Source organism: Magnolia sinica, chromosome 17 (genome assembly GCF_029962835.1).
Source record: "Magnolia sinica isolate HGM2019 chromosome 17, MsV1, whole genome shotgun sequence".
Taxonomy (NCBI): Eukaryota; Viridiplantae; Streptophyta; class Magnoliopsida; order Magnoliales; family Magnoliaceae; genus Magnolia; species Magnolia sinica.
Genome location: NC_080589.1, coordinates 2,650,186 through 2,676,977, shown reverse-complemented (window position 1 = coordinate 2,676,977; position 26,792 = coordinate 2,650,186). Strand labels below are relative to the sequence as shown.

Here is a 26,792-nt window from a genome sequence, read left to right as displayed (position 1 = left end):
GAAGAGATGGCTGCAATTGAAAGTTGGACCACTAACACCTTGATGATTATAATATTTAGTGTTTTACAAGGAAAATTGGCAGCCCTATTGATATCATACATGTATAAATTTGCCCTTTTATCTTTTCATATTTGACAAATAAATAAAAAGGAAACCCTTGAATCTACGCCGTTCATCATGTAAGATATACTTACAGGTATGGTGGAATCCGATTAGCTTTGTTGAGGCCCAAGGCGTTGATCGCTGAATCCAGGATTGGTATAATTGGACAGTTACAGTTCAGTTTGTTATAGGCAAAAGTACACTCTTGTCTGCTTCACCTTCTACTAAAGTCGAAACCATCGCTCGATGCATCTTCTTCATCTCCCATCTATAGGAAACAGGCGATTGTGTTATCATTCAGTCTTACCAGGGACATAAAGATGACTGAAGGAATAATAAGGAATGATGAATGCTTAAAGATGCAACTTGGGTTCGGGCTTGACCCGACCCAATTTCGGTTGGGTTGTCAAGGTCCTTGGGTTATGGTTGGAAAACACCAACCCTACCTGATTTTGAAATCAAGTTGGGTTCAGGTTGATCAAATTCGGGTCTGGTTAGGTCAGGTTGGGAGTAATTACATGTGTCTGGGTCAGGTTGGGTCGGGTCAGTCTGGTTCTCTTGAGGTCGGGTTGGGTTTGGGTTGACCCTCAACTGACCCTCCTGAGTTGCACCCCTATGAAGGGTGGTATCACACGTGGAATATCACCCAACCCCATGTGGGCATGTGGTGTGCCCGAAGGCAATCTGGATGACTCATCCAGTGGGCCCCACCTTGGACAGGCAACGGCCTTAAACGGAGTGTTTGTGTCCGTTGAATGGAAACCATTGATTGGATCTTTTAGCCATCCTTACTCCCCACAGAAGTCCAGTAGAAGGATGTTAGTTACGACTTACGACCGATCATCCAACCGTTCTGACTTGTTGGACTATGTGGCTAAATCCATGGAGGGCCATGCTCGATGAGCAGTCTGGATCCTCTGTCGCATTTCCCTTTTCTGGTGAGTAAGCTAACCAACTAAAACAAGACTAATTGGTGGTGAGAGCACCAGCTAAATCATACCCGTCAGAAAAATGCACAAGATCTCAACATCAGCCACAGGTAGCAGTTAAGGGGCAGTCATGCATGATTAGCAAAAGTAGGCCATGCAAGAGCTATCATGCTTGAATATAGCAAAATGGCCACATTACTCTGACACAAATGAATGAGAGGTGCAGAATCACCTTTGATTTTTGGGGATCCGCCGCCACGAGTCTCATGTACTGATCACGTGCTTCTCGGTAGTGAACCATGGATTGGACTCTTGCCAGAGCTTTCTCTACACCAGCCAATTTCTGCCCACGGCTAACATGCAGATACTCGTATTCATCAGCCTCCTCCCCAATCTCCAGTTCCGCATTTCCAATCGACCCACTGGCTCGGAAGCCTTGCAGTCCGGTTCTTTTCCGCCTCCAACGTAATATAGCCTTTTCAACAATACTAACAGACCAGACGACCTTTTTGTATTGCTTGCGAACTTGATGCTCCCCGACGTGTGCCTGAGAAATAATGGTCAGCGGATTGAATGAAATGCAGCCATACTGGAGCATTTTGCTCAGATTTGATGCTTAAGGCATGTACAAGAAACAAATAGAAGGGAAGGGTTTCCCATTTTAGTAAGGCAAGCAACCACACCATAGATAATAGAAATAAGAGCTTTGCTAAGCCCACATATGTGTGCTATAAAACTCATGTACATGCCAAACATGTGCAAGCAAGGAACGATAGGTACAACATCCAATTCATCAGAAAGGCACCACTGTATTGATGCCATAGCCCAAGAATCAGGTTGATCCATTGGTCAGGTGAGCCACAGTTTGCAAAAAAAAAAAAGTATGGCTCTGAAAAACTTGGCTGAAAGTTTTCAAACCCATCTACCTGTTTCCAATATTGGGCCCAAATGCTGAGTGGACCAGATTTATTTTTGGGAAGACATGTAGAAGGTCAGACTAACCTTATGGATGGACTGGATCTTGCACCTATGTGCTGTGCTGGCACGTGTGGCATGTACACGAGCTTTATTGCACTCTTGCGTACGCTTAGCAAAGCTCTACAAATAATTTCTTCATTCTTCAAGATCATAAACTGGTTATTAAAGAAGATGGAGGACGAGCTTTTATCAAGCTCAAGCATAGGAGTAGAAAGAAATCTATGTCCAACGATATAATAAATGCATGGAATGTTTAAAACTAATACATGAGAATCAATTAAGGCTAGAGTGTACGAAGAAAAGATGCCTTGTTGGATTCTTAGATGTTTGCGTTCTCTATTAGGTGGCTTACCAGAGAAAAATGAGAACGATAATTGAGTCAAGCACAGACAAGATGAGATTAAAAAAAGGTGCACGTAAAGCAAATGCATCCATAGCTCTAAAACCTGGTGAATCAACTTGAAACTCGGTCAAGTCAACTCAACGAGAAATCCAGCCAAGTCACCGTGAAATTCATAGGCGAGCTCAACTCAGTTCGGACTAGGGATGACTCATCAAGTTGGCTCGCCTACTCGATCGACTTGACACGACTCGGCAAGACTCAAACCAAGTCACTCGCTGAGTGAATTATTTATAAAAGATATATGCAATTGATGGGAATCAAACAACCAACCCCAAGCAAGGGAGAACCTCACAACATCTACCAGCAAGCCATGCACTTGTGGGTTTTTTTTTTCCTTTTATGAGAGAGAGAGAGAGAGAGAGAGAGAGAGAGAGAGAGAGAATGGATAATTTTATTAAAAGAAAGAAAGAAAGAAAGACAACTAAAACGCAGAGCTGCTGAGGCGGCGACTCGGCTACATCCCAAGAAATACAAGATTACAATCCATAAGCTTTGGAACATCTACAGCCCACTCAACAATTAACAATCTAGCCCTTTGGGAAATACTCTCCACTCTTTTGCTCTCATTTCTAAAGCTTCTAGCATTTCTTTCTTCTCAAACAGTCCACCAAATTACTAGTAGAGACATTCTCCAAGCAAAAGACATTCGCCAAGCATGTAAGAGGTCACCCGCCGATCTCGGAAATATCCATGTAATTTTGAAACGAGCTGGAAAATCCGCCCAAATTGAACCTATAAGGGGGCAATGCACAAAAAGATTATCGACCAATTCCTCATCATTTTTGTAACATACACAAATGTTAGGGAGTATCGTTCCTCTTTTCCAAAGGTTATCTATGGTCAAGACCTTCCTTCTTCCAACCAACCATCCGAAAGCGGCTATCTTTGGAGGAACTTCATAGTGCCAAACATACTCAGTGTACTTCACCTCCTCATCACACCTACCTTTCTCACATAATCTTGAGTAGAAAGATCTGACAGAGGAGCCTGATTTATCTAGTCTCCAAACCATTCTATCCATGGATGCGGGGTCTGGAAAACAAAGATGAATACAATCTAAAAGGGCTGCAAATTCTTCAATTTCCTCATCTCAGAGAAAGCGTCTGCAAGGAGACTCCCAAACCACCACATTCCCAATGGTCTAAAAGCAACTGGCCAATGGCATAGAAGGGTTCGGAGTGAGACAGAAGATTTGTGGAAAATCCACTTTCAAGGGGAACGCACCCAAATTTCTTCCCAAAATTGAATTTTCACACCATTTCCTAGTGAGAACCCAACACCTAGGAACTTCGACTTCACTGAAGATACCCCTTTCCACAAAGCTGACACTCTATAAATAGAGGAGTCCCTTGTCCACCTATTGTCCTACGAGCATCCATAATTGCATTTGATGACTTGCTTCCAAAGCACCCCATCTTCCTCCCCAAACCTCCAAAGCCATTTTCCAAGGAAAGCCAAATTCATAGAATTGAGATCTTTAATACAAGCGCCGCCTTCTGCGTAAGACCGGCAAACTTCTTTCCACCCCATTAAATGGAACTTCTTTTTGTCTTTTGCCCCTTGCTGTAAAAAATCGTGTCTTAGTTCTTCAAGCCTTTGGAAGATCGTCACCGGACAATGTGTTTTGAATAGTGCCCGTACCTAGTGTAAATCCCTTGTTGCGTACACTATAGGGGTCGTAGCATATGTAGCGTACGCAAAACATGTGTAGCGCATGTAGTGTGTGTGTAGCATATATAGCATATGCTATGCCTTTTTTTAATAAATGGTAATTATATTTTCTATTTTTTAAAGGTAATTATATTTTGTATTTTGTGCTTAATACTCTCAACCCGTGGATTTTAATTTCTTTTCATACTTGTGAGTAGTGGTTTCAATTAGACATTATTAATTATAGCTTACTTAAAAAGTTGTTGATGCAATAATAATTTGATTTGGTTTGTATCTGGTTTCAATTGGACATTATCTATTAGACATTAATAATAAATGATGATTGATAACTAATTTGAACATACTTGAAAAAAATGAATCATCTTTTAGGCATATGTGTGTGTGTGTGTGTGTTTTCTTACTATTTATCATATTTTTTCTATTTTTAAACAAAAAAATAGAAGTATCGTGTAGCTTACACTACTTGCACCACACGCTACAAAGGGCTGAATGCTACGCACACACTACCACTATTTAAAACACTGCCAGACATTTGAAAAGTAACGTAAAGTATGAGGGAAGATTTGAAAGAGCTGCTTTACAAAGAGTAGTGTGCCCTCCAAGTAAAAGATATCGAGACTTCCATCTGGCGAGCCTCCTTTCAAACCTCTCCACCACTTTATCCCAAAGATATTTGGCTAGTTTTCAAACGCAGAGAGGGAGACCCACAAAAGTGGCCGACAGCACCCCCGTTGCACACCCAAACATATCTGCTAATGCAATTGTGGTGATTTTGTTCACCTTTTAAAAAAAAAAAAATTATAATGGTACTGTTTTAGGCATCTATTATTTGTGAAATATTAACCCAAGTTTAATAGCTGAATATCGTATGTTGAATGGAGTCTTTGAGTCAACCTATGACCCGGATGGATGTTGAGTTGAGTCGAGCATTTGAGTATTTAAATTATGCCTGCAGGCTGCATCTACCCTTCTGAAGACAGCCCGGCTACGGAAATAAAAATAAAAATAAAATCCCCAGTCAGATGATCTTACCCAATAAAATATATAGCATGGATTTGAACTAAATCTCAGAAAAGGAAGCACCAAAAGCAAGAGGCTTTGGATGCTGACATCTGATACTGACAGTTCCAATTGATCACCACACAAGTCAGTTGGAATCAGAAGACTTGCTTAAATCATTTGCTTTTGAAAGAAAACACAAGTTTTATACTGCTAATGTTACATAGTAATACAGTGAACCAATGTTTTAAATATCGCTATCGCGTAATGTATAACACCCTTAGGATACGGATACAAATCGGTTATCACATGGGATATATTAGTTGTATCGCTAATGAATCGTTGTTGTTGGGAAACATGGGAACATTGAGAAATTGGTCGATTTTTTCATGGAAACTTCAAGGATTCTTGAAAAAGACATCAATACACACTTACAAATCAAAACATTACCAAAAAAAAAAAAGTGCACATAATAGAGGTTTCCTTTGTATGGGGTCCTAATACATGCACTGTCCAACTAAACTGATGCAAGTATATTTAAAGTCTATTCATATAATTTATAAATGTAAGAAGACATGTATGGAAACACAAGCAATACATTCAAAAGCAAAAGAAGAATCACTAGATTAGGTTACATATATGTTTGATTTTGTGTTTGGATACAAAGATTAGCAACTGATTTGTGAGAAATTGAGAAATTTTGAATTTTCATAATTTTCCACGACTTACCCCATCTCCCTCAAATCTCAAAATCGAAGCTCCAAATCCATGATTTTTCATTGAAAACATAAAGAATCATAGATTTGTAACCATTTGACACTGATCTAAAGTGATTTATAGCAAACAAAAAAAAAAAAGAAAAAATAAAAAAACGATCAAAAATAAAAAAATGCTCACCAGATCAAATAGGTGGGATATATCGGCACTACCGGTGCATTTCGTATCGCATAGGTGGGATACAAGATATATCGTAGGATATATCGGCCAATATTGTCGATATTTAAAACAATGCAGTGAACAATATCAAAACTTCACTGAAAGAAGAAACAATGACATCATTTTTAGCCTACAATGCCTAGGATGGTCGGTACGCCGACGATATCTGTTGGCTTCCATCATCCATCTTCACTGGGGAGGGGTTGATCCATCCCGTTCAGTCATAAGCTTTTACTGGCCTGTGCTAACCGTGAAAAAGTATACTTCTTCCCAGTAGAGCAGCCAATAAAATAAGAGATGCGATGGAGGAATACTTGCAGCAGATGCTTGAGATAAAAATTTTCTAAGTAATTGTGTAGGGGAAGATTTTGGCTTGTTAATAGGAGTTGTGGGTCTTTATTGTATAACAGGAAGTTTCAAAGGTTTGTTTGAAATCTTCAATAACTTAATCCATGATAACAAGCTCCATCTGTTATTTGCCACTCTGTGTGCTTCATTATTATTTAGCAGTGCAGTTGCTAAAACCTCTTAATTTCCCCCTTATGTGTGGTTACTTGATGACATGGATGGGCCTCCTATATAGGTTCTTATATCCATGGTATTCACAAACTGATGCAGGATGATTTTCTAACCTCTGATGATAGATGAAATCAGATTTTCAGTTTAAAACATGAGCAACAAAAGGATGAAATTTCAGCAACCTCATCATAAACCAAACAATTAATCAAATAAGCAATTACATGTAATCCTAGGCTACCACATGCTCGTACGAAGGAACTAGTAAGATGTTAATTCAAAATAGGCCCAATGAAATTAAGAAATTCCATCCAAAACATGATGGTAGAACTATTTTTAAGGGAATCAGCTGAATCCTAAGGGGGTGTTTGGTGCATGGAATTAGATGGTATTAAGTGGGATGGAACTTTAAATCCCTTGGTTTGAAAAATCATCCTTGTTTGGTTCATCATATGTTTCCAACATTGGATCTTGCGCATGGAGTAGGGAAGGTTAGGGAGGGCTTTCTGCAACTCAACCAAGATTTGCGGAAGCCATGGGATTTCCTCCTAAAAGCGTGAGCTAGGAAGTTCTTACGCTGGGAAGGGAGGTGGGGCCCACAAGATCATTTTAGTGTATGCGACCAAAAATGAGATAGATTTAAAACTCAAGTGGGCCACACAAGAGAAAACTATGGGGATTGAGTGACCACCATTGAAACATTCATATGGCTACAAAAGTTTTGTATCACAATAAAGTTTTCTATGTTGTTAGTTCATCCTGGCAGGAATGAACTTATAAACAGTTGGGATAACATATAAACATCAAGGTGGAGCTCGGGAAGGTTTCAACGGTAGGAAATTATTTCCCCACTCTTTCCTCTCGTATGGCCCACTTGAGTTTTGGATCTGCTTGACTTTTGGTAGCATGTCCTAAAATGATCTCACAAAATGGATGGACGAGGTGGATTACTCACCAACATCATGGTGGGCCCTATCTTACTTCTCACAGTTTTCGAGATTGTTAGTTGTTTTCCATGTACAACCAAATACTACATGAATCAAAACACGTATTTAAGCCATACATCTTACATGATCCAAACACCAAAGTGAATAGGCTCACTCCCATGACATTAAGAGACAATCCACCGACAAGTGCATTTATTACCAAAAAACAATTCTATCCCACTTAATACCATCCAATTCCATGTGCCAAACACCCCCTAAACGGATTCTAAATGATTCTAGGTTTAGGGAAATTAGGGTTAGGGTTAGGTTTGGAAATTGGGAAAATCTAAAAGTAGGGTTTATTTGAAAGGGGAATCTAGAGTAGGGTTTGGTTGAAGAAAAAAGAATAATGATGTATGAAAAGGGCTGAAGTGAGGTCCACAAAACAGTCCGTACGGACTGTCCATACAGTTATACGAATGTACGGATTCACACGTAAAGCTGGACTTTTTGTTCGGGTATAGGTTGGGATGGTTTGGGCTTAAGAAGAAAATGAAAAAAGATAAAGGAAAAGAAGATTTAACAGGAAAAGAGAGGAGATGAGAGAAAATACCTTTGGAGCTTGAGAAGATATGGATGCATAAGGCTTCACACCAAGGTAGTTTTTATACGGATTCACACTGAATAGGGTTTCACACCACATTCTTCATAAACACAAGAGAAAGAGAGGATAACTTCTAGTTTTTTTTTATTATTATTAACATCACATAAATAAATAAAAGGCTAGGGTTGGACGTGCAAGCCTTTAGAGTCTAAAAGTTGATCTTTTACCAAAAGATCATTAATAAAAAATCAGTTTGCTTTTAACTCCTTACTTTGTAAATTACAAATACCCCTTATTAAAAACATAAAATCAATAAAACATGTAAATAAAGTCTCAATAAGTAAATTAAGTGCTCAAAAATAAGATTCACTATAATCCTAAGAAACTAAGCCTATCTAATAAACACTGAAAGCGTCCACAAACATGGAGGGTCACGATCAAGTCGCATCCAACAGTCCGATTGTGAAGTCCTCGCGATCCAACGGTCCAAAAACATCTTCCACACAACCCACATGCTATGTGGAGTCTTCGGCTCCTCCTTGGGACTCGAATGGGTACTTATCTAGCCACAGGGACACTAGGGCTCAAATCCTCCTCTGATATTGCATAATGGTGTCCGCAATATGATGTCCCCATTACAAACAGATACATAATGACTACAACAGTTGTTATGTAATGGTAACAGTCAATGTTCGAATTATCTCTGATATTATCGAAATATCTCCGACATTATCTTTATTTTCAGCTCAGCAATACCTATAACACTGGTAGCGATACCGATAACGTTGGTAGTATCAGAAATTCCAGGTATTAGCAATGTATCGCTAAGTATCGCCAACGTATCAGTATCGCTAATGTAATCGTCAATATTTTCAACTATGTAAATTCTAGGTGTCGCTTGTATTGCCAATGCATCAATATCGCCAATGTATCACCAATATATTTTACTATGTAAATTCTAGGTAATGCTTGTATCATAAGTGTATCAACAATATTTCAATAATATCGCCAACGTATTGATATCATCAGAATTTTGTTTATTAGAATATTTTTTTCAATTTTTTTTCATGGGCACATGGTTGTATGTAGTGTTCAATTCGTCATTGATAATATTAATAATATCTCGATATTATTGATATCGCAACATGCGTGATATTGGGACCACAATCTTCCGTTTCATTTCCAATTGTTGATGATTTCTTAGTGAAATATCATGTATTGTTGATATTTTGCAATATCGATGGAAGCTTGGATGGAAGGTTGGATGGTTTAATAGGCCGGATGGGATGGTTGGACTGACAGCACATGCTTTTAAGGCCTCATTAAATGGAAACTTGTTATGTATGCATTTTTTTTACAATCTTTTTTATTTCTGAATATGCAAATATGTACATTTTAACATCTCTTGAAGTTTTGCTGAAAATTTTACCGTTTTTCACATGTTTCCCCGCATTTCCGGTTATCAACGATATTATCGGCGATATCGATATTGTTTCCATACCCCTGGCCACCAAAACTTGTAGCGATACCAATACTTCAAACACTGGTAACAATGCAACCTTATACGATATGGGGTCATAATGTTGTTCTGAAAAACAAAAACAAAAAAAAAAAAAAAGAGAGAGAAAAAAGGAAATGGCCCGTAATGGCATTATGGACCCATAATGGGTTGATATGGAGCTGATACATTTCCTTCCAAAAAAAAAAACAAATTTGACCATTACAGGACCGTAATGGTGGTGACCATTACCATTATTGAATACCTTGCTTATATCTGCATGGTAGCAGTGGAGTCTTTCTTGTCCCTCAGCTTATTCCTCATTTCGCAGTCATGCCTTGCATAGAAATCTCATTTCTTTGGTGGTGTAATAATGATACCATAAGCCATTAGGAGCTACTTCGTTTCATGCACAAAGAGACTATAAGACAAGTTTAGCTTATAATGTTTTAATTCCATGGATAGGTTTGTACAAGCTGGGATTGCATTGTAAGCAGTGTTCGAGTTGTCGGTATCGCTACAAGTTTCGCTGGCCGGAGATAAAGATATAATATCGTTATCGCCGATAATATCGCCGACAACCAGAAATGCAGGGAAATATGGGGAAATATGGGGAAAATGATGGAATTTTTCAGTGAAACTTCAGGACATGCCTATATACACATATTTACATATTCAGGAATGAAAATTTTGCAAAAAGAATGCATTAAATTAGAAGTTTCCATTTAATGGGGGCCAAAAAGTATGCTTTGTCATAAGAAATCACTCAAATAGTAACCAAAATTAATTTATATAATACAAATGCAAGCTTCCAACAATTAAGACGTGCAAAAGTAAATGAATTGAAAAAAATACACATTTCTGGCCATGTTTCATCCCCACATAAAGTGACGAGGTAGCTCATAATCATTGTCCGGATCCCGTGGCAGTTGAGATCAACTTTATGTGGCCTATTGTGATTTATACATACAACATGATGGGTCCATGTAATTAAAGGGTGGATGTTATCTCCCAATTTGTTCCCTCTGGTGTAGCCCATTTAATTAATTGATAATCTTGATTTTTAGAAATTTGGAGTAAAATTCACAGTTTCATAGGATGGACAGGTTGGATTTTACTTTATGAATGCATGTGCATGTGCGGCCCCAACCTCATCCACGACAGTGCGGTCTTGATTGTGGGGCCCAACTTGATGTATTTATTCTATATCCATGCCGTTCATCTATTTTTGTATTTAATTATAGAGTATTGGATAAAAAAATGAAACATATAAATTTAAAAGCCCACAGGTGGGGCCACATATCAGCAGAGTGATAGTTTTCGAATGGGGTGACTCATTTCCAAAGATGTGGCATTTCTGAATGTTATCCAGACCATCCAATTTGTTAGGCCCGTGGTGGATGGAGCATAGCCCAAATATCATAAAGATTAAACGATTCTAACTTTTGATTGATGGTTACAAAATGGACAGTTCAAAAATGCATCTGTTATCAGTCAGATATTCAATCAGCAAAATCAGATGGTTAAGATCAAACGTAGTCTTATTTCAGTCAATGGTCGATCAACAATGGGGACCACCATTGGGACAGAATCTATGCAACATGTATGTTGGAATGTGGATGACCCATCACCACAGGAAAAATGCCATGACCTATTCAAATATCAATTCGGCAAGAGTATGGTGGTAGTTCACCACATTCTCTAAATTGGGGTTGATTCATCGACGGTGGTAACGACCCTAATCCCAAAATGACATTAATGGAATGATCCAAGCTGTCCAAATGGTGTATCCAAGCGAACCATTAACATTATTGATGATCTTGTCCATTACTCCTTTCACAATTGGCCCACCGTTACACAGAGTGGATAGATCTGAAGTTCAAGTGGACCCACCGCAGAAAACTGTGGGATTAGTCACACCCACCGTTGAAACATATATAAGGCCCACCATTATGTATTTTTTAGATCCAGCCTCTTCATGAGTAAACATAGAGATAGATGACGTGAAAACAAAAATATAAGCTTGATCGGAAACTTCTGTGCCCCTAAGAAGTTTTGAACGGTGGATCACTGTCCCCACTGCTGGGGCCCACTGTGATGTTTGTGAAAAATCCTCCCCATCCATCCGTTTTGTGAGTTCATTTTAGGACATGATGCCAAAAATGAACGATATCTAAAGCTCAAGTGAGCCTCAAACGTGATAATTAAACATCCACAGTTGAAATATTCGTGGGGCACAGAAGTTTTGATTCATGCCAATATATTTGTTTTCAGTTCATCCCAATAGTAATGATGTTATTAACGGTATGGATGGCATCTAAACATCATTGTTGAACCCAAGAAGGTTTAAACGGTAGGAATTTTCCAAACTACATTTTTCCTTTAGTACGGCTCACTTGAGCTTTGGATACCATTCATTTTTTCAAACTAGTCCTAAAATAAAATCACAAAAAGAATGGACGGAGAGGATTTCTCACAACCATCACAGTGGGGCCCACCTGAGCTTACAGCGCTGGAACAGGAGGAAAGGCTTCCGTAGGAAATCCGCGTCCCTGATCCACGCACACGGCAGAAACGGATTTGGCTACTCCCCTGCCGTGCACTGTGGGCCCCACCACGAGGTATGTGTTTCATCCATGCCGTCCATCTATTTTTGTAGATAATTTTATAATACAAAAAAAAAAAAAAAAAAAAAAAAAAAAAAGAGAGATATATCCCAATCTCAATTGGACCACATTACAAGAAACAGTGTTGAATGAACTTTGACCATTAAAATCTTTCTAGGGGCCATACAGGTTTTGGAAAAACCTGATCTTTGTTTTTTCCCTTCATCTGAGTCTTTATGAGCTAATTAACAGATTGGATGTCAAATAAACAGTACAGTGGGCCTTAAGAGGATTTAAATGGTGGATATCCAATCACTACTGTTTTCCCGTGGTGTGGTCCACCTGAGTTTTAGATCTAACTCATTTTTTGCATAAAGCTCTAAAATAATATTTCAAAATTAATGGAAAGCATGGATACAACAGATACATCATGGTGGGCCACGAGCACCGACCTGCACCCTCATAGCCGTGGTGGGGTGTCTTTTGAAGACCATCTGCACCGTACAGGCTCACCTGTGGGGTCCACCGTGATTTATGTATTCCATCCACTCCATCCATCCATTTTAACAAGTAATTTTATATTTTTAACTTAAAAACCAAGCATATCCAAACCTCAAGTAGACCACACGATAAGAAACAGTATGAATTGAACATTTACCGTTGAAAATATCTTAGGGGCCACAGAAGTTTTAGATCAAACTTCTATTTGTTTTTTCCCTTCATCCATGTTTGTGTGATCTTATGAACAGCTTGGATGAGAAATAAACATCACTGTGGGCCCTAGAAAAGTTTTAACGGTGGAAGTTATTATTCAAACTGTTTCCAATGGTGTGGTCCACTTGATCTTTTGGTACACTTAAATTTTGGTCTCAACCCCTAAAATAATATGGAAAAACGGATGGACCGCATGGATATACAAGATACATTCTCTGTGGGCCCAACACAGTGTACTTGGTACAATAAGTCCATATTGAGTAACCAAGTACGCAATCCCCATTCACGCCCCGATCCCCAAATTGCGATAAAAACCCCCAAAATCCCTCTCCTGTTCGAAAATTTTCAAAATTTTATCTGTTCCCACCAATTTCTCCGGATTTTCAGCCCGAAAATCCTTCTCCCTCATCCCAAATCAAAAGAACCCTCTAATTTCGAACAAGATCTCCGCCCGCTAGTGGAATCAAGAAGCTGCAGAAGATTTTTGGACGGAAAAAAAAGAAGAAGAAATTTTCGAGGTTGATCTTACCGGAAATGCCGATTTGCACTCAACAGTAGCTGAATTCGCGTCTTCCTCCAAATCCGGGCGCAAAAACGGGTATTTTTTTTAATCTTTTTTTGTGATTTTCTCGCCGACAGCCACCCCTTTTATCGATAAAAGTGGGTTGTTGGCTACAGTTCCCACCCGTGGTTGGTGGGAACAGTAACATATCGGCGTGATATCGAAAATACTGATAATATCGGCGAGATTTCGGCGGTACCTGGAAGCGACACGAAATATTGGGGTTTCGGTGTCGTTGCACTGGCGACACCGATATTATCGGCGATATTTCGATAATATCGCCGATAATTTGAACACTGATTGTAAGTACCATGTCTCCTATACTAGCACCTAGCAGTTTCATTACCATATCTGCATGTAGAATAAATTTATAATTAAAAAATTTAAAAAAAAAAAAAAAAACACCTTTTTAAGTGGAAAAATAGACAGTCTTGGGCACAGACACATTAAGCAGATGAATAAACCATGCAAGGGCATACAGGTAGGAATCATAAGCGTGTGGCTGGCAACAAGTGTGATTGCCATTGTCAAGCAGCCACCACAAGCTAGTGTCACCAATTCATTGAAACTAGCACATTGTTCTGACGGAAGTCCTGCAACTAAGGCAATAACACAAACAACTCTTTCCATTTTCAGATCAGTGAGCTGAAGACAAGGTTTTCACGAATTCAGAATTCAAGAAATAATTTCTCGAGAACAATCTTGATCAGCCATGGAACAGGGTTCAAGGTATATTACTCAGTGCTTAACAATAAAACACCAAAAACAAACACGTACCTGAATTTTCACAATATGGTTGCGTATCTTTAAAAACTCCTTTCTTCCCTTCCAACCACGATATTTCTGTTGGAGTCCTACAGCTGCGCCATGCATGGAATCGCTGAAGTGATCCACCTTTTGGGCCTTGTTCAGAGAAGCAAGTACCATTAGTTCACTTGAAATTTCAGAATCTTCATCGCTGCTCTTAGTTAACTGCCTTTGGCGGTATGAGTGAACATGGAACGCAGCTTGAATTCGAGCAGCAGCTTGAGCAGAACTCCTCACAGCAGCAAGAGGCCCCCTCAGAGATAGCAAGTCCTCATTCTCTCCAACTATAGGGTTGATGCTTTGCTCCTGTACAGTCTTCACGGCCTTATCTCCAGCAAGAGTCGCAGAGACGGTGTCCATGACACTTTCTTTGAGTTCCAATGAGGAAAGTTGACTGATCAAATCTGCTTTGGCCAAATACCCAGCAATCCCTTTATGGCCTCTACTAGATGCTAAATCAGCAGCTGTCCGTCCTTCAGGAAATTTTGATGTTGGATCCTCAACAGCACCAGGAGCAGCGCCCAGTCTAACAAGTGTCACAACTGTTTCCTCTCTGACCAATAAGCATTAATAATATTTTTAGCATTTTAGACCAGAAGAATGCAACGGCAGAAAAAAGAAGTTTAAATAAAAATAAAAATAAAAATAAAGGCACTGAAATATAAGTTTATGCAGCTCATCAAGGTATGTGACTAGCCCCCAAGGGAGAGGACTAGAGCAGACCCTTCACTTTTGAATCTGTATAATACAATAGAATATAACCTTCAAAACAAGGTTTATGTCCCCTTAACATTAGCCTACCCAAACAGGGTTGCTTAAAATAGTGACAATACCCCTATAATACATGTGTCCATCAAGCTCCTATATACAGCCCACGTGCATCTTCCCAGTGTGGAGTTCTCAAAGATTCTTGAACATGCACGTAGGGTCTTCAACGTGGCTAGGAATTTGAATTGGGCAAAGCAGACCCCATGTAATAGTCGTCTAGCCATAAGGAGACCGGCTCAGCCCTTGTCTGTTATGTTGCTCGGATGTCCTCATCGGTACATATGCACCTTTAAATGTGACATGTGCCAATATTACATGTGTATGAGACATCTGAGCCATGCATCATCTGGGCCTACCAACTAGAATGCCTAACCCAAGATCAAACTGCCCACTGATTAGGCAGGCCGCATGAGTTCGTGAATGACCACTGGCAAGTTTCAATCTGTCCATTTCTTTTCATATGCATGTGGCCTGCATGATGAGTTAACTGGCCTCATTTTGTGTCAGATCATTTATGCCACAGGCCCTACAGGATTCAAGCTTGGGTGTTCCACTCACATACCAATTTGGAAAGTCCAACCACATGTAGGGGCACATACAGGCAGAGCAAAACAATTAAAAATATACTGGAAATGCTAGATTTGGGTGATAATTCATAACCGTCTTAAAAATGTGGTGAAGCACCAACTGCATACATGGAAAAATATATACATCAATCCAAATTGTCCAAGTAGTAGGCCTATCTGGGAAGGATCACACCCCAAAAGTTGCACTACTAGGACAATCCAACAATCCAATTGATAGGTTATCAAAAGGATGTTTAAATAATATGGTCAACAGTTAAAATTCAATGGATGAAATCAGATTACTAAGATTGTCCAAACAGTGACTTTTGAGCCATGATCCATCCACAATGATCCCTAGATTTGGATGGTTCAGATTACTCCACAATCCACACATGTCATGTGTATGGTGGATGATTCACCATCACTCTTTTTTTTTTTTTTTAAATAGTGGTGAAATATCACCATGAGCCATTCAGGGATACCCTCGCACTCATGTAAGCAAATAGAAGGTTCTAGTATGGGTTATCATAGAGGGACATCAATGGAAAACAAAAATAATAAAAATGGAACCTTATCGCTTGAGCCATTCAGGGATACCCTCGCACTCATGTAAGCAAATAGAAGGTTCTAGTATGGATTATCGTAGAGGGACATCAATGGAAAACAACAATAATAAAAATAAAAATAAAACTATTAAGTGGAACCTTATCGCTTGACATCAAGGGGCATTTAGGGGTTTTCGCAAACATGGAGATCAATTATAGCATCGTATTTGAGGGGTTCTTTGGTCCTCTTCCCTGTATTCTATTCTCCATTATTCCACTCTCCAAATTCTTACAAAAAGATGGCAGGGGAGAGGATTCTCCATAGTGTAAGATCGCTAATGCCAACTGGTTCGTTCGATCAACTTTATAATAAATTCACTATTTTCTTATTGGTATATTAAATTCACTAATTTAGACAAATAATTTGAAGAAATAAGAATCTCCAGTTTCTCCATCAAATAATAAATGCATGGATGGGCATTCGACAAACACTTGATCTGATTCTGACCCATTCAATCCGTAAGAATGGGATGAAAACATGTTTTTCTAGGACCTAAAGGAGTGATAAACTCCCAGAAATGACATTTTTCTATAGCAGTAGTCTCTCACCATCCATGGTCATAGGTTAGCTATCTGGCTAGGCAACTGCCTCTAACATAACTTGTGATGTCCTAAACAAGGGTTATCTTGCCATTGGATACCACCAATACTGTTTGAGACAGACATGGCCCTTTCCTCCAATAGTGCCTATTAGATGTGAATCCCAGAAGAACATGAGAGTCCAAAATTTGATAAAAATGCAAGAAAGATAATGAGTAATGACCCGTTTGGGTAAGAGAAATTCCATAGTAAAAGAAATAGATTCTGCAATGATTACAATTTCTTTTTCCACCATGTAATAAATGTCCCAGATTCCCTTTTCCTAGAATCCAGCATATCAGTTGCAATCCAGAAGGAGGAGAATTGTAATCACATCACTTATGATTTGATTTGCTTACAGAAATCTCTTTATCCAATCTGGTTGCCCGTTTGGATAAGAGAATTTAATGGTTTAAAAAAAAAAAAAAAAAAACTGTGATGCTTAAAATTTTCCTTTCCGAAATCTCTGGAATTCCTTTTTTCTGAAATCCAAGTCATTGGAGTCCAAACAGAGGAGAATTGTAATCATATCACTTCTGATTTAATTTACCACAAAAATCTCTTATCCAAATTGACCCTAAATCACGTTGCTGTGGTGCTAAAGGAAATGGTTGCTTACCACAAGTGGACACTAAAAACAAATGTTAAAACAAGGAAATACTAACCTGCCAAAATATGCAGCCCAGTGAAGCCCTGTCCTGCCACGAGCATCCCTGAAACTGGGACTGACACCAGCAGCAACTATGGGAGACATTGCCCATTCGTACCCAAGAGCAGCTGCCAAGTGAATGACTCCTTGGCCTTCATCATCTAACACATTTTGTCCTTTCCCTTCTTCATGAGCTTTGCAAACTAGCCACTCATGCAACCTGTCTTTCAGAAACTTCTGCAATAATGCATCTCTAGGATTCTCACAATTTTTGTCTAAGGCCTTCAAAGCCGTCTCTATCCTGCCCCACTCGTTTTCATCATCATTTCTCTTTGAAGATCTATCATCATGTAGGCTGCATTTCTCACATTTCTCCTTAGAACAATCCAACCATTTCCTTTCCACTCCAAGGAATAGCATCTTTGCAAGACGTATTTGAAGACACATTTCATCTTCAGGTTTGCTTTTAGTGGCTATAGAAAACGTAGGATTTTCACGATATTCAAACTCCCGGACCTCACTGCAGGCCAACCTATCACTGCAGGTGATATAAAACGGAACCCGTCCAGGGGCATGCACAGGAGCTTGACATCGAAGGACACTAGTTATCAAAACTTCAGCTGGAACCTCTACTTCACCAAACATACAACACCACTTGATGCTGCTAGGATGCTTGATGCCCGACAAAAATGTACCTGAGATCAAAACCTGATAAAAACAACCATTAACTTATTGTGAACAGCATAAAGATTCAATATAAATTTAAGGGAGTTTTATGAAATGCCACCCATTTTTTGGCCTAATTAGAAAGAACCACCCAAAAAAAAAAAATCTTTAGATGTCAGCACCCATATTTTGAGGGGTCTCTTTATTTTACCAGTTCCCATCAAATCCTAGAAAGGGCCATTGGCCTACTTATGAAAATGATGAAAATATTCCTAAGAAGTGGTACCATTGACAAAGATCTAAACTGTTCCAAGACCATGGACAGCAATCTAATCCATCCAACACTAGGCGGTCTGCGATTTGGAATATTCCAAGACAGTTGATGGTGATATAGACCATTCAAGAATAGGTGAAGTAGTGAACAGAGATATGGACCATTCCAAGATGGTAGACAATGATCTGGACCGATTTTTCCATCAATGTATGCAAAGATATGACCGCTTCTTAGGGGTATTTCATCGTTTCAGAATAGGCTAACAGCAGTGACTTGGATATGACATAAGGTGGTAAAATAAAGAGACCCCTAAATGAAAATTTAGGGGTGCCGACATCTAATGAAAATTTTTTTGGGTGGTTCTATCTAATTAGACCAAAAGTTGGGTGGCATTTAATAAAAATACCTAAATTTAACTACCAGTTTCTCAGTTCATCAATGACTTGAAGCATTGCCCATGTACATGTTTGCTCAGAATTTTTTTTATTTTTTATTTTTTGGTAGGGTTTCCATGAAACAATTCAGAGTGCATACCTTTGTTTCAGTGCCGGAATAAGCCCAATCTGGTGAGAAATCAAGAATGCTAAATAGCTGATCTTGGGAAAGGGAAGGGCCCATTGAACCGACATCCAACTGCATATGATGCAATAAGCTGGAGACTTCTTTGTTGTCATTATTGGTATCAAGGGTACTCCAGTAACTGCAGGACTCTGAAGCCATCAGTGGGTCATTACAGTCCCCACCAATTTCTTTATTCATCCATCTTCCAAAACTGTCAAGTTTCTTCAGCTCCCTGACTTCATCATCATGCAAGCTACTCTCCAGAGCATTCTTTGAAGTTGGGCAGTCTTCACTTTCAAATCCCAATGATTGGTTATTTACAGCAACATTAATGTGGGGCCCATATTGAGCCGCTAAATCAAATCTGTGCATGTGCGGCACCTCATTTATGTGATTTGTATAATTTTCTTTGTAATTGTGTATCGGAAAATTATCTACAGGGTTATCATTCACCTCTTTCAGAGGTACCTGCATGATATGAGCTAAATCTTTAGTTCTTGCACAGGATGACTATAAGAAAGTCTCATTATATAGCTACTACAAGTAGAGAGTGCGTAGGAAGGTACAAGACGTGTGCATGCATATGCATGTTGTATGTATACAGTATACTTTTTTAATCCATAGGTGTATGTGTATTCTTGTACATATAATGCATCCGCATATGGATATATCATACATGTGCATCTATTCTGCAATTCAAACTACAAATTATGCAGTCAAGAATGTCCACCCATAGGAATGGTGGTTCACCACATCAAAGCCATGTGTCCTGCTGGAATTTTATAATTAGAAAAAAAAAAAACCCTTAATTGTCAGTTATGTACAATGCAGCAGTACCTATTTGCAGGAAGATAATTTTGAAAAACTTAAGCCCCAAATATCTTGCTCACTATCTAAATAACATATTGTGGAGCTTTGCTGAACCCACATGCATGAAGAAGTAAGTTAATGCATGCTGCCACCACATATGCCAGCATGGCAGGGGTGAAATATCCAAGCCATCCATCATAAGGCCACCACTATGTACATTCCCCATCAAGGTGTTCCGTAATGATAACGGTGGCTGTAACGGCCACCACTGTTACCGTTATGATATGGACCGTAACAGCCGTTACAGCCCCCGTATCGGCCGTTACAGCCATTTTTTATTTTTTGAAAAATGTTCTTCCTGGACCGTTACGGGCAGTTACGACCCGTTTTTCTGTAACGGCCGTTTCGACCCCGTAACGCGTAACAGTTATGACTGTTACCGTTACGTAACGGCCGTTACAGCCATTATGTAACCGATTTTGAATACCATGCTCCCCATCCCAAGAATCTGGTTGGTCCACTGTCAGGTGGGCCACCCCAATTAACTGCATAAATTTACGGTTGTGAAAATATTGCCCTAAGTTTTCTAACCATTCTGCTTGTTTCTAATATCATGGCACATCTACTGAGTGGACCACCTTTTCTCTTCTAGCAGTAGCATTTCCATGGCGAGGTCCACCTGATGGATAGCTTGGATATTTCACCTGTGTGCCATGCTGGCATATGTGGTTGTGTGTGCATTTGCGGACTTGTACTCACATGTGGGCTTTCAAACATGTACCTGTTAGTAACTTGAAATGAAGAAGATGAGGAAATATGGGCAAGTATTCATCAATTAAGGTCCATGAAACTGAAAGTAAAGGAACATATGAACTTAAAATTTTCCATGGATGTCTTGAAATTGGAAATCAGAGAGTTTTCAATGAGAAGAAAATATGACACAAACAAAATCACCTGATGAGCATCCATCGCAAATGCCTGCAGATGTGCATTAGGAGAAGTCCCATATCCACCATCTAGGCTGTCCCTGACTACATTATAAGGACCTAATGTAGAGCCTGTCAACTTTCTAGTTATAACACCAGTGTCATTAGGCTCATTAAAGGAAATCTTCTGCTCGGACACGCTATTCACATTTCCGTTATAGCTAAGACTTCCGGACTGCATCAAGAAACCAGCATGGTGACCAGAACTAGCTCCGAAACATAACCCTGAATTGAGATGTTTCTTGAACTCAGAAAAACCTGGAAAACAGCAAAGATAAGGCCCCCTCATATATTTTGAAGATTGTAGGGGGAAAAAAAAAGTATAAATAAATTTTTTTTTTTTTTTAAAAAAAGGAATTGCAGGCTGTAAATCTTAGTAAATGACATTTTCTTTATAAATAACCAATACATTATTGCTTGAATAAAAGTACAAGTAGGTAAGGATCATTCATAGCATATTACCAGGTTGTGAGACTCCATAATCTGTTTGATGGCCCTCAGTTGATATAAGATTTGAAGTGTCTGCTTGATTAATGTAAAAAGGATTGCACGATCCACTATTCATCCCTATAGCATCCTTCGACCATCTTATGTAAGGCAAGGTACCTCCACACCCCAATGTATTTTTGTCTGCCATGTCATTTGGGCGAAGCAACCGAACAACCAACAGAAGAGATTGGATCAGAAACAGAAGAGATTGCAACCATCATGAGGTGGACCCCACACACAACTAAACTAGTTGGAAGAACTTCTCATACACAAGTTGTATGAGAACTTCTCTTGTAAGTGTACTATTTTCCAGTGACAATATGGAAAATGGGTGTTTGCTAATCCATAGGAGTGGGTGAATATATCCGTTATCCAAGATGAAAATTGATTTTTAAAAGTACGAAAACGGAGTTTGTTGGAACGCGGTTTCATATACGAATTCAAATCCAAATGAAACCCATTCAAATGCTCCAACGAAACCCAAATTCCAAGCGTCCAAACGAGGTTTCCTCGATGAATTCAAATCCAGATTCTTCCAAACAAACAAAAGATTCAAAGAAAACACGAAATTCACCTAATGGAGGATGGAAATTACTTCTGTTCTCGGCCATCCGCCAGCAGAACCCTGTCTCATCAGCTGAAATTCAAGCAGGAGTGAGAGATCCGAAGGAGAGATGGAGAGATGACTTCAGTCAATCGCGTCGACCGGAAGGCGGACGGATGGAGAGGAAAAGATGGCGGTCGAGAATCGACGGTCGAGACGAATCCGCCATCGCAGCGGAAGGGAGAGTACGAGTTTGAAAAGGGGCGACTGAAAGAGATATTCGGGATTTTTTAAAACCCCTTGGATGGTGGCCCCCAACTGAGAGGGGAGCGGATTAGGTGTTACCCTTACCGTGGGGCTCACCTTGATGATCTGTTCTATATCCACGCCGTCCATCTATTTTTTCAATCCAATTTACGAGATGACCCGAAAAATTGAATAGATTCAAATCCCAGCTGGACCACACTATAGGAAACATCGATGATTGAACGGCCACCATTAAAATTTTCTAGAGCCCACCGTAATGTTTATTTTCCATCCAACCCGTTGATAAGGTCAAGAATTTCTGTCTGAAGGTAAGCTAGAAGGATCAGATTAATAAAAAACTTTTGCAGCCCACAAAATTTTTTAATGGTCATTAACTTCTGTTTCCAGTTGTGTAGTACACCTGAGATTTGAGTCTACTTAAGTTTTTGGATCACGCCTAAAATGAACTGGAAAAATGGATGGACGGTATGGATATACAAAATATTCATCAATGTAGGCCCCACACGGTCAGGGTGGTGTTACCGGGGTAACACCTAATCTTGTCCCAAACTGGGAGGGAGCGAGGGAGGTATCTTCCATGGAGTTATAACGTACTCTGCCGGATGACTATATATCATACGCATGCAAAGATTTTATGTCCATTTGGAAGAAAAATAACTCAATCCAAACTGTTCACATTTTGAAATATATTTTTCATCCATCATAAAAGATAAAAAAATATGTTTATTATTTTTGTTTCTAAATTTGAACCTTTGATTATGTATGTGAAATGGATGGTTAAGAATGTATTTATGGTGAAGCCTTTGAAATGGACCATAAATATACCTGCGAGGGACAATTTGAACGGTGTGGATTGAGTTAGATGCATGTAATTGTACGGACAGTATGTGCACTCGAATACTGCTCTGTGCGGCTGAGAGGCAAAGCAAAACCACGAAAGTGCTGCAGACTGCAGGGAAAGTCAAGGTTCCTTTCTAGTGTTTACACCATGTTCCGTTTCTGGTTTTAGTTCGTTTTGCCTCCGTCGCGACAGAGAGCGGGACCTGTGTCGCTGCTCACTGGGCCCACGTGATAAGTCGTTCTCATGATTTAACCGTTCATATTCGTCCATAAATTCTTTTTAAGATGATCCTCACCTTTGATTTTTATATTTGATTGGGAGGAAATGAAAAGTTTCTTTTGTTTTCTTCTAAGTTCATTACCATATAGTTATGGTAATATAATCATTTCAAGATAAATTTCCTAAAGTTATATCTTAAGTACAGTTTCAGCTAAATGGACGGTTAGGATTATTAGAAGTCGGAGCATCCTGGCACCCGGAAAGCTGCGATGGACACTACAACGATTCACAACGGAGAATACGAACTCTTCCTTGGATTTCGGTTCCTCTCCTCACGCGGATCAGGAACGTACAGGGGCTCTGAGGGGCCACCGTGAAGTATGACGTTTATCCACACCGTCCATCCATTTTTAGATATCATATTATGATACAAGCCCAAAAATTTGTACATCTGAGGCTCAAGTGGACCACACCACAGGAAGGAGCAGTCACAATGACAGCCACCGTTGAAAATTCCTAGGGCCCATGGTGATGGTTAGTTTCCATATAACCTGCTCATAAGGTCGCATAGGCGTGAATGGAGGAAAAACACAAAATCAGGTTGATCCAAAACTTCTGTGACCCCCCAAAAAGTTTTCAACGGTAAGTATTTAAATCCCACTTTGTGGTCCACTTGAACCTTCGATCTGCCTAATTTTGAGGGTTGTACTGTAAAATAATATGGAAAAATGCATGGACGGTGTGAATAAAACTCATATATAACGATGGAACCTCGTGGCCTCTGTACGTTACTAGCTAAGGAGCCATCCACGAACTCCTCTCCTTCTCGAGCACACTTCGAAAGCGGAAGACAGCCTAATTTCAACGGAAGCGGATTGGCTGGTGTACCTCACATATAGCTGTTGTACTGATGTTCGTAAGTTCTCTGGGTGTGATCCAGGTATGTATCCAAACTGTCCATCTATATGAAAAAAAAAAAGATGGATTTAATTATCAAGTAGACCACATCCCAAAACCTAGTAGGGGATTGAACGTCTGCCATTGAAACCCTTACGGGGTCACACAAGTTTTGAATCAATATGAAATTTGTTTTTCCTCTTCATTAAGGTCTTTGTGACCTTATAAACAGATTGGATGGAAAATAAATGTTATGGTGGGCCTTATAAATTGTTTAACGATGAAAATCATTATCTCCGCTACGATTTCTGACGTGGTCCAGATGATCTTTGGATATAATTCTTTTTTTTCTCTTTGGATAATGCTCTAAAATGATCTCTAAAAATAGATAAATATAATAAATACATCACAATGGGCCCATGTAACTTTGATCTCCTTTGAACCATTCGTACAACTTGGAACTCGAGGAGCGTCGGTGCTCGTCTTCACACGACACATACATATAGCAGCTATATAGCTGGTGTGTGGTACAGTAGCCAATCCGCTTCCAATTTCAACAGTTGCATTTGAATTACGTGTAAACCTCACAAGCAATTTCTAAGTTCCTGAGGAGCTGTTTGGCCTATTGCATTGGAAAGGATTAGGTAGAGGTGGGCATTTTGGACCCGATCCGGTGGATTCGATCCAATCCGACCCGACTCGGTACCGTTCCGAACAGAACCAATGGCTTAGATCGACCTGATCGAGTCTATCAACCCAGATCCAATCGTATTTCGGGTCGGGTCCGAATAGAGGTCGGTCTGGACCAATCCGACTCGGATACCCAAATCGAAAAGATCCGGCTCGAACCGACCAGACCCGACCTGAAGCCTGAAGAGGATTTTAATAGAGGATATCCAATCATTATTGTTTTCCTATGGTGTGGTCCACCTGAGACTTTTATTTGTATCAAGTCTTAAATTTATCCATAAAAATGGATGAATGGCATCGATGAAATACCTACATCACAGTGGAGCCACAGATCACCAAACAGGGAGTAGCCAATCCGTTCCGGCTGAAACTCATCCTCTCATAAGTCGGACATGGACCACGTGGTCTATCAGTACCACATGCCAGCTATTGCACTAGCCTCAAGCTAGCTGGCTAGTTCCGTGCGAGGGGAAGGATTGGCTACTCCCCTGGTTGGTGCTCTGTGGGCCCCACCATGATGTTGTGTTTCATCCATTCTGTTCATACATTTTAACAGATCATTTTATGGATTCATAAAAATACAAAATAAAAAATGATAGGTATATAAATCTTTGGTGGACCACACTACAGGAAAACAATAATGATTGGATATCCACCATTAAAATCCTCCTAAGGTCCACTGTACTATTTATTTGACATCTAATCTGTTGATTAGGTTATAAATATCTAGATGAAGGGAAAAAATAAATATCAGCTAGATCCAAAACTTTTATAGCCCCCAAAACATTTTTAATGGTCAACATTTATTCAACACTGTTTCTTGTAATGTGATCCACTTGAGATTGAGATATATCTCATTTTATTTTTTTTTTCATATCATAAAATGATCTATAAAAATAGATGGAATGCATGGATGAAACATATACATCATGGTGGGGCCCACAGAGCACCGACCAATGCCCAATGGTTGGTGGCACCGTGGCAGGGGGAGTAGCCAATCCGTTTCCGTGCGAGGACGAGACTGACACTCCTCGAGCTCTGAGTTGTACGAATGGTTCAAAGGAGATTAAAGTTATATGGACCCCACAGTGATGTATTTATTATCTCTACACCGTTCATATGTTTTTAGAGATCATCGTAGAGTATTATCTAAAAAATGAATAATATCCAACGATCATTTGGACCACACCAAAAGTAGTAGCAGTGAATGATTTTCACCATTAAACATTTCGTGTGGTCCACTTGATGGTTAGATCTGTCTTATTTTTCATCTCAAGCCTTATAACGAGCTTGCCAAATGGATGGACGGTTTAGATATAACACATACCCCATGATGAGACCCACATAACTTGCTAAGGTCATTACAGCGAGTCCCCACTCACTGTATAAAAAATAATAAATAAATAAAGTCACCACTCATCGTGCTTTCGTGTAGTGCACGTTAATATATATGTTCGGTAAAAACGTGAATATGGTAATGGATAGTTTTTTTAGAGCCATGTGGGGCCCACCTTGATGTATATGCTTTATCTAAGCGGTTCATCCATTTTGAAATATCATTTTAGGCATTGAGCATAAAAATGAGATATATTAAAGGCTCAAGTGGACCACACTACATGAAACAGTTGGATTAAATTCCTATCATCCGAATCCTACCGAACTCGATCCGACTCGGCTCCCTGACCGAGTCGGACTCGGGTCAGGCTAACCATGTATCGGATCGGCCCAAGTCAGATAACCCGGACTAGGTTCCAGATCGGATCGAGTTCGGGTCAGGCCATTGAATTTTCAGATCTGGTTGAGTTGGACCCAATCCAGGGCGATTCGGACCGATGCCCAGCTCTAGGATTAGGTGGATTCAAAAAACATAATTATTACCCATGGCAGGGATTGTTCCCTTTAACCATGGGATAAGCTTAATTCCATGCTTTGTCTGTAATACGATGGTACATTGAATGGATATACCAACCATGATTTGAAACTATTGAGAATAACACACGTGTTATATCTAAACCATTCATTTGTTTTGTAACCTCATTTTATGCATGGGCCTAAAAATGAGGCAGATCCAAAACTTATGTGGCTCCAAAGAAGTTTTCAACTTTAGGTATTCAATCCCCGTTGCTTTCT

General features: G+C 39.6%; 1 protein-coding gene across 2 annotated transcripts; it reads right to left on the bottom strand.

Moving 5' to 3' along the window:
• Positions 1 to 7: 7 nt before the first annotated feature.
• On the bottom strand, positions 8 to 22,022 carry LOC131230676 (calmodulin-binding transcription activator 2-like). Of its 2 annotated transcripts, none has more exons than XM_058226580.1 (8): positions 21,779 to 22,022; positions 21,178 to 21,345; positions 20,684 to 20,973; positions 18,893 to 19,387; positions 17,435 to 18,126; positions 14,222 to 14,804; positions 1,264 to 1,578; positions 8 to 370 (listed from the first exon to the last, which is right to left on the bottom strand). In XM_058226580.1, the coding sequence occupies exons 1-8, from the start codon at positions 21,813 to 21,815 to the stop codon at positions 317 to 319; spliced, it is 2,634 nt and encodes an 877-aa protein (XP_058082563.1). In that variant the 5' UTR covers positions 21,816 to 22,022; the 3' UTR covers positions 8 to 316. The 2 variants fall into 2 exon arrangements, with proteins under 2 accessions (XP_058082563.1, XP_058082564.1); XM_058226581.1 differs by having other exon boundaries at positions 21,800 to 22,022.
• Positions 22,023 to 26,792: the final 4,770 nt, after the last annotated feature.

Excerpts from the sequence above, each read along its gene's own strand:
- LOC131230676 (XM_058226580.1), bottom strand. The coding sequence starts at position 21,815 with ATGGCCGAGAACAGAAGTAATTTCCATCCTCCATTAG. Across the intron at positions 20,974-21,177 it reads TTATGGAGTCTCACAACCTG|GTTTTTCTGAGTTCAAGAAA; the intron begins GTAATATGCTAT and ends GCTGTTTTCCAG. Across the intron at positions 14,805-17,434 it reads TGGGCTGCATATTTTGGCAG|AGAGGAAACAGTTGTGACAC; the intron begins GTTAGTATTTCC and ends CTTATTGGTCAG.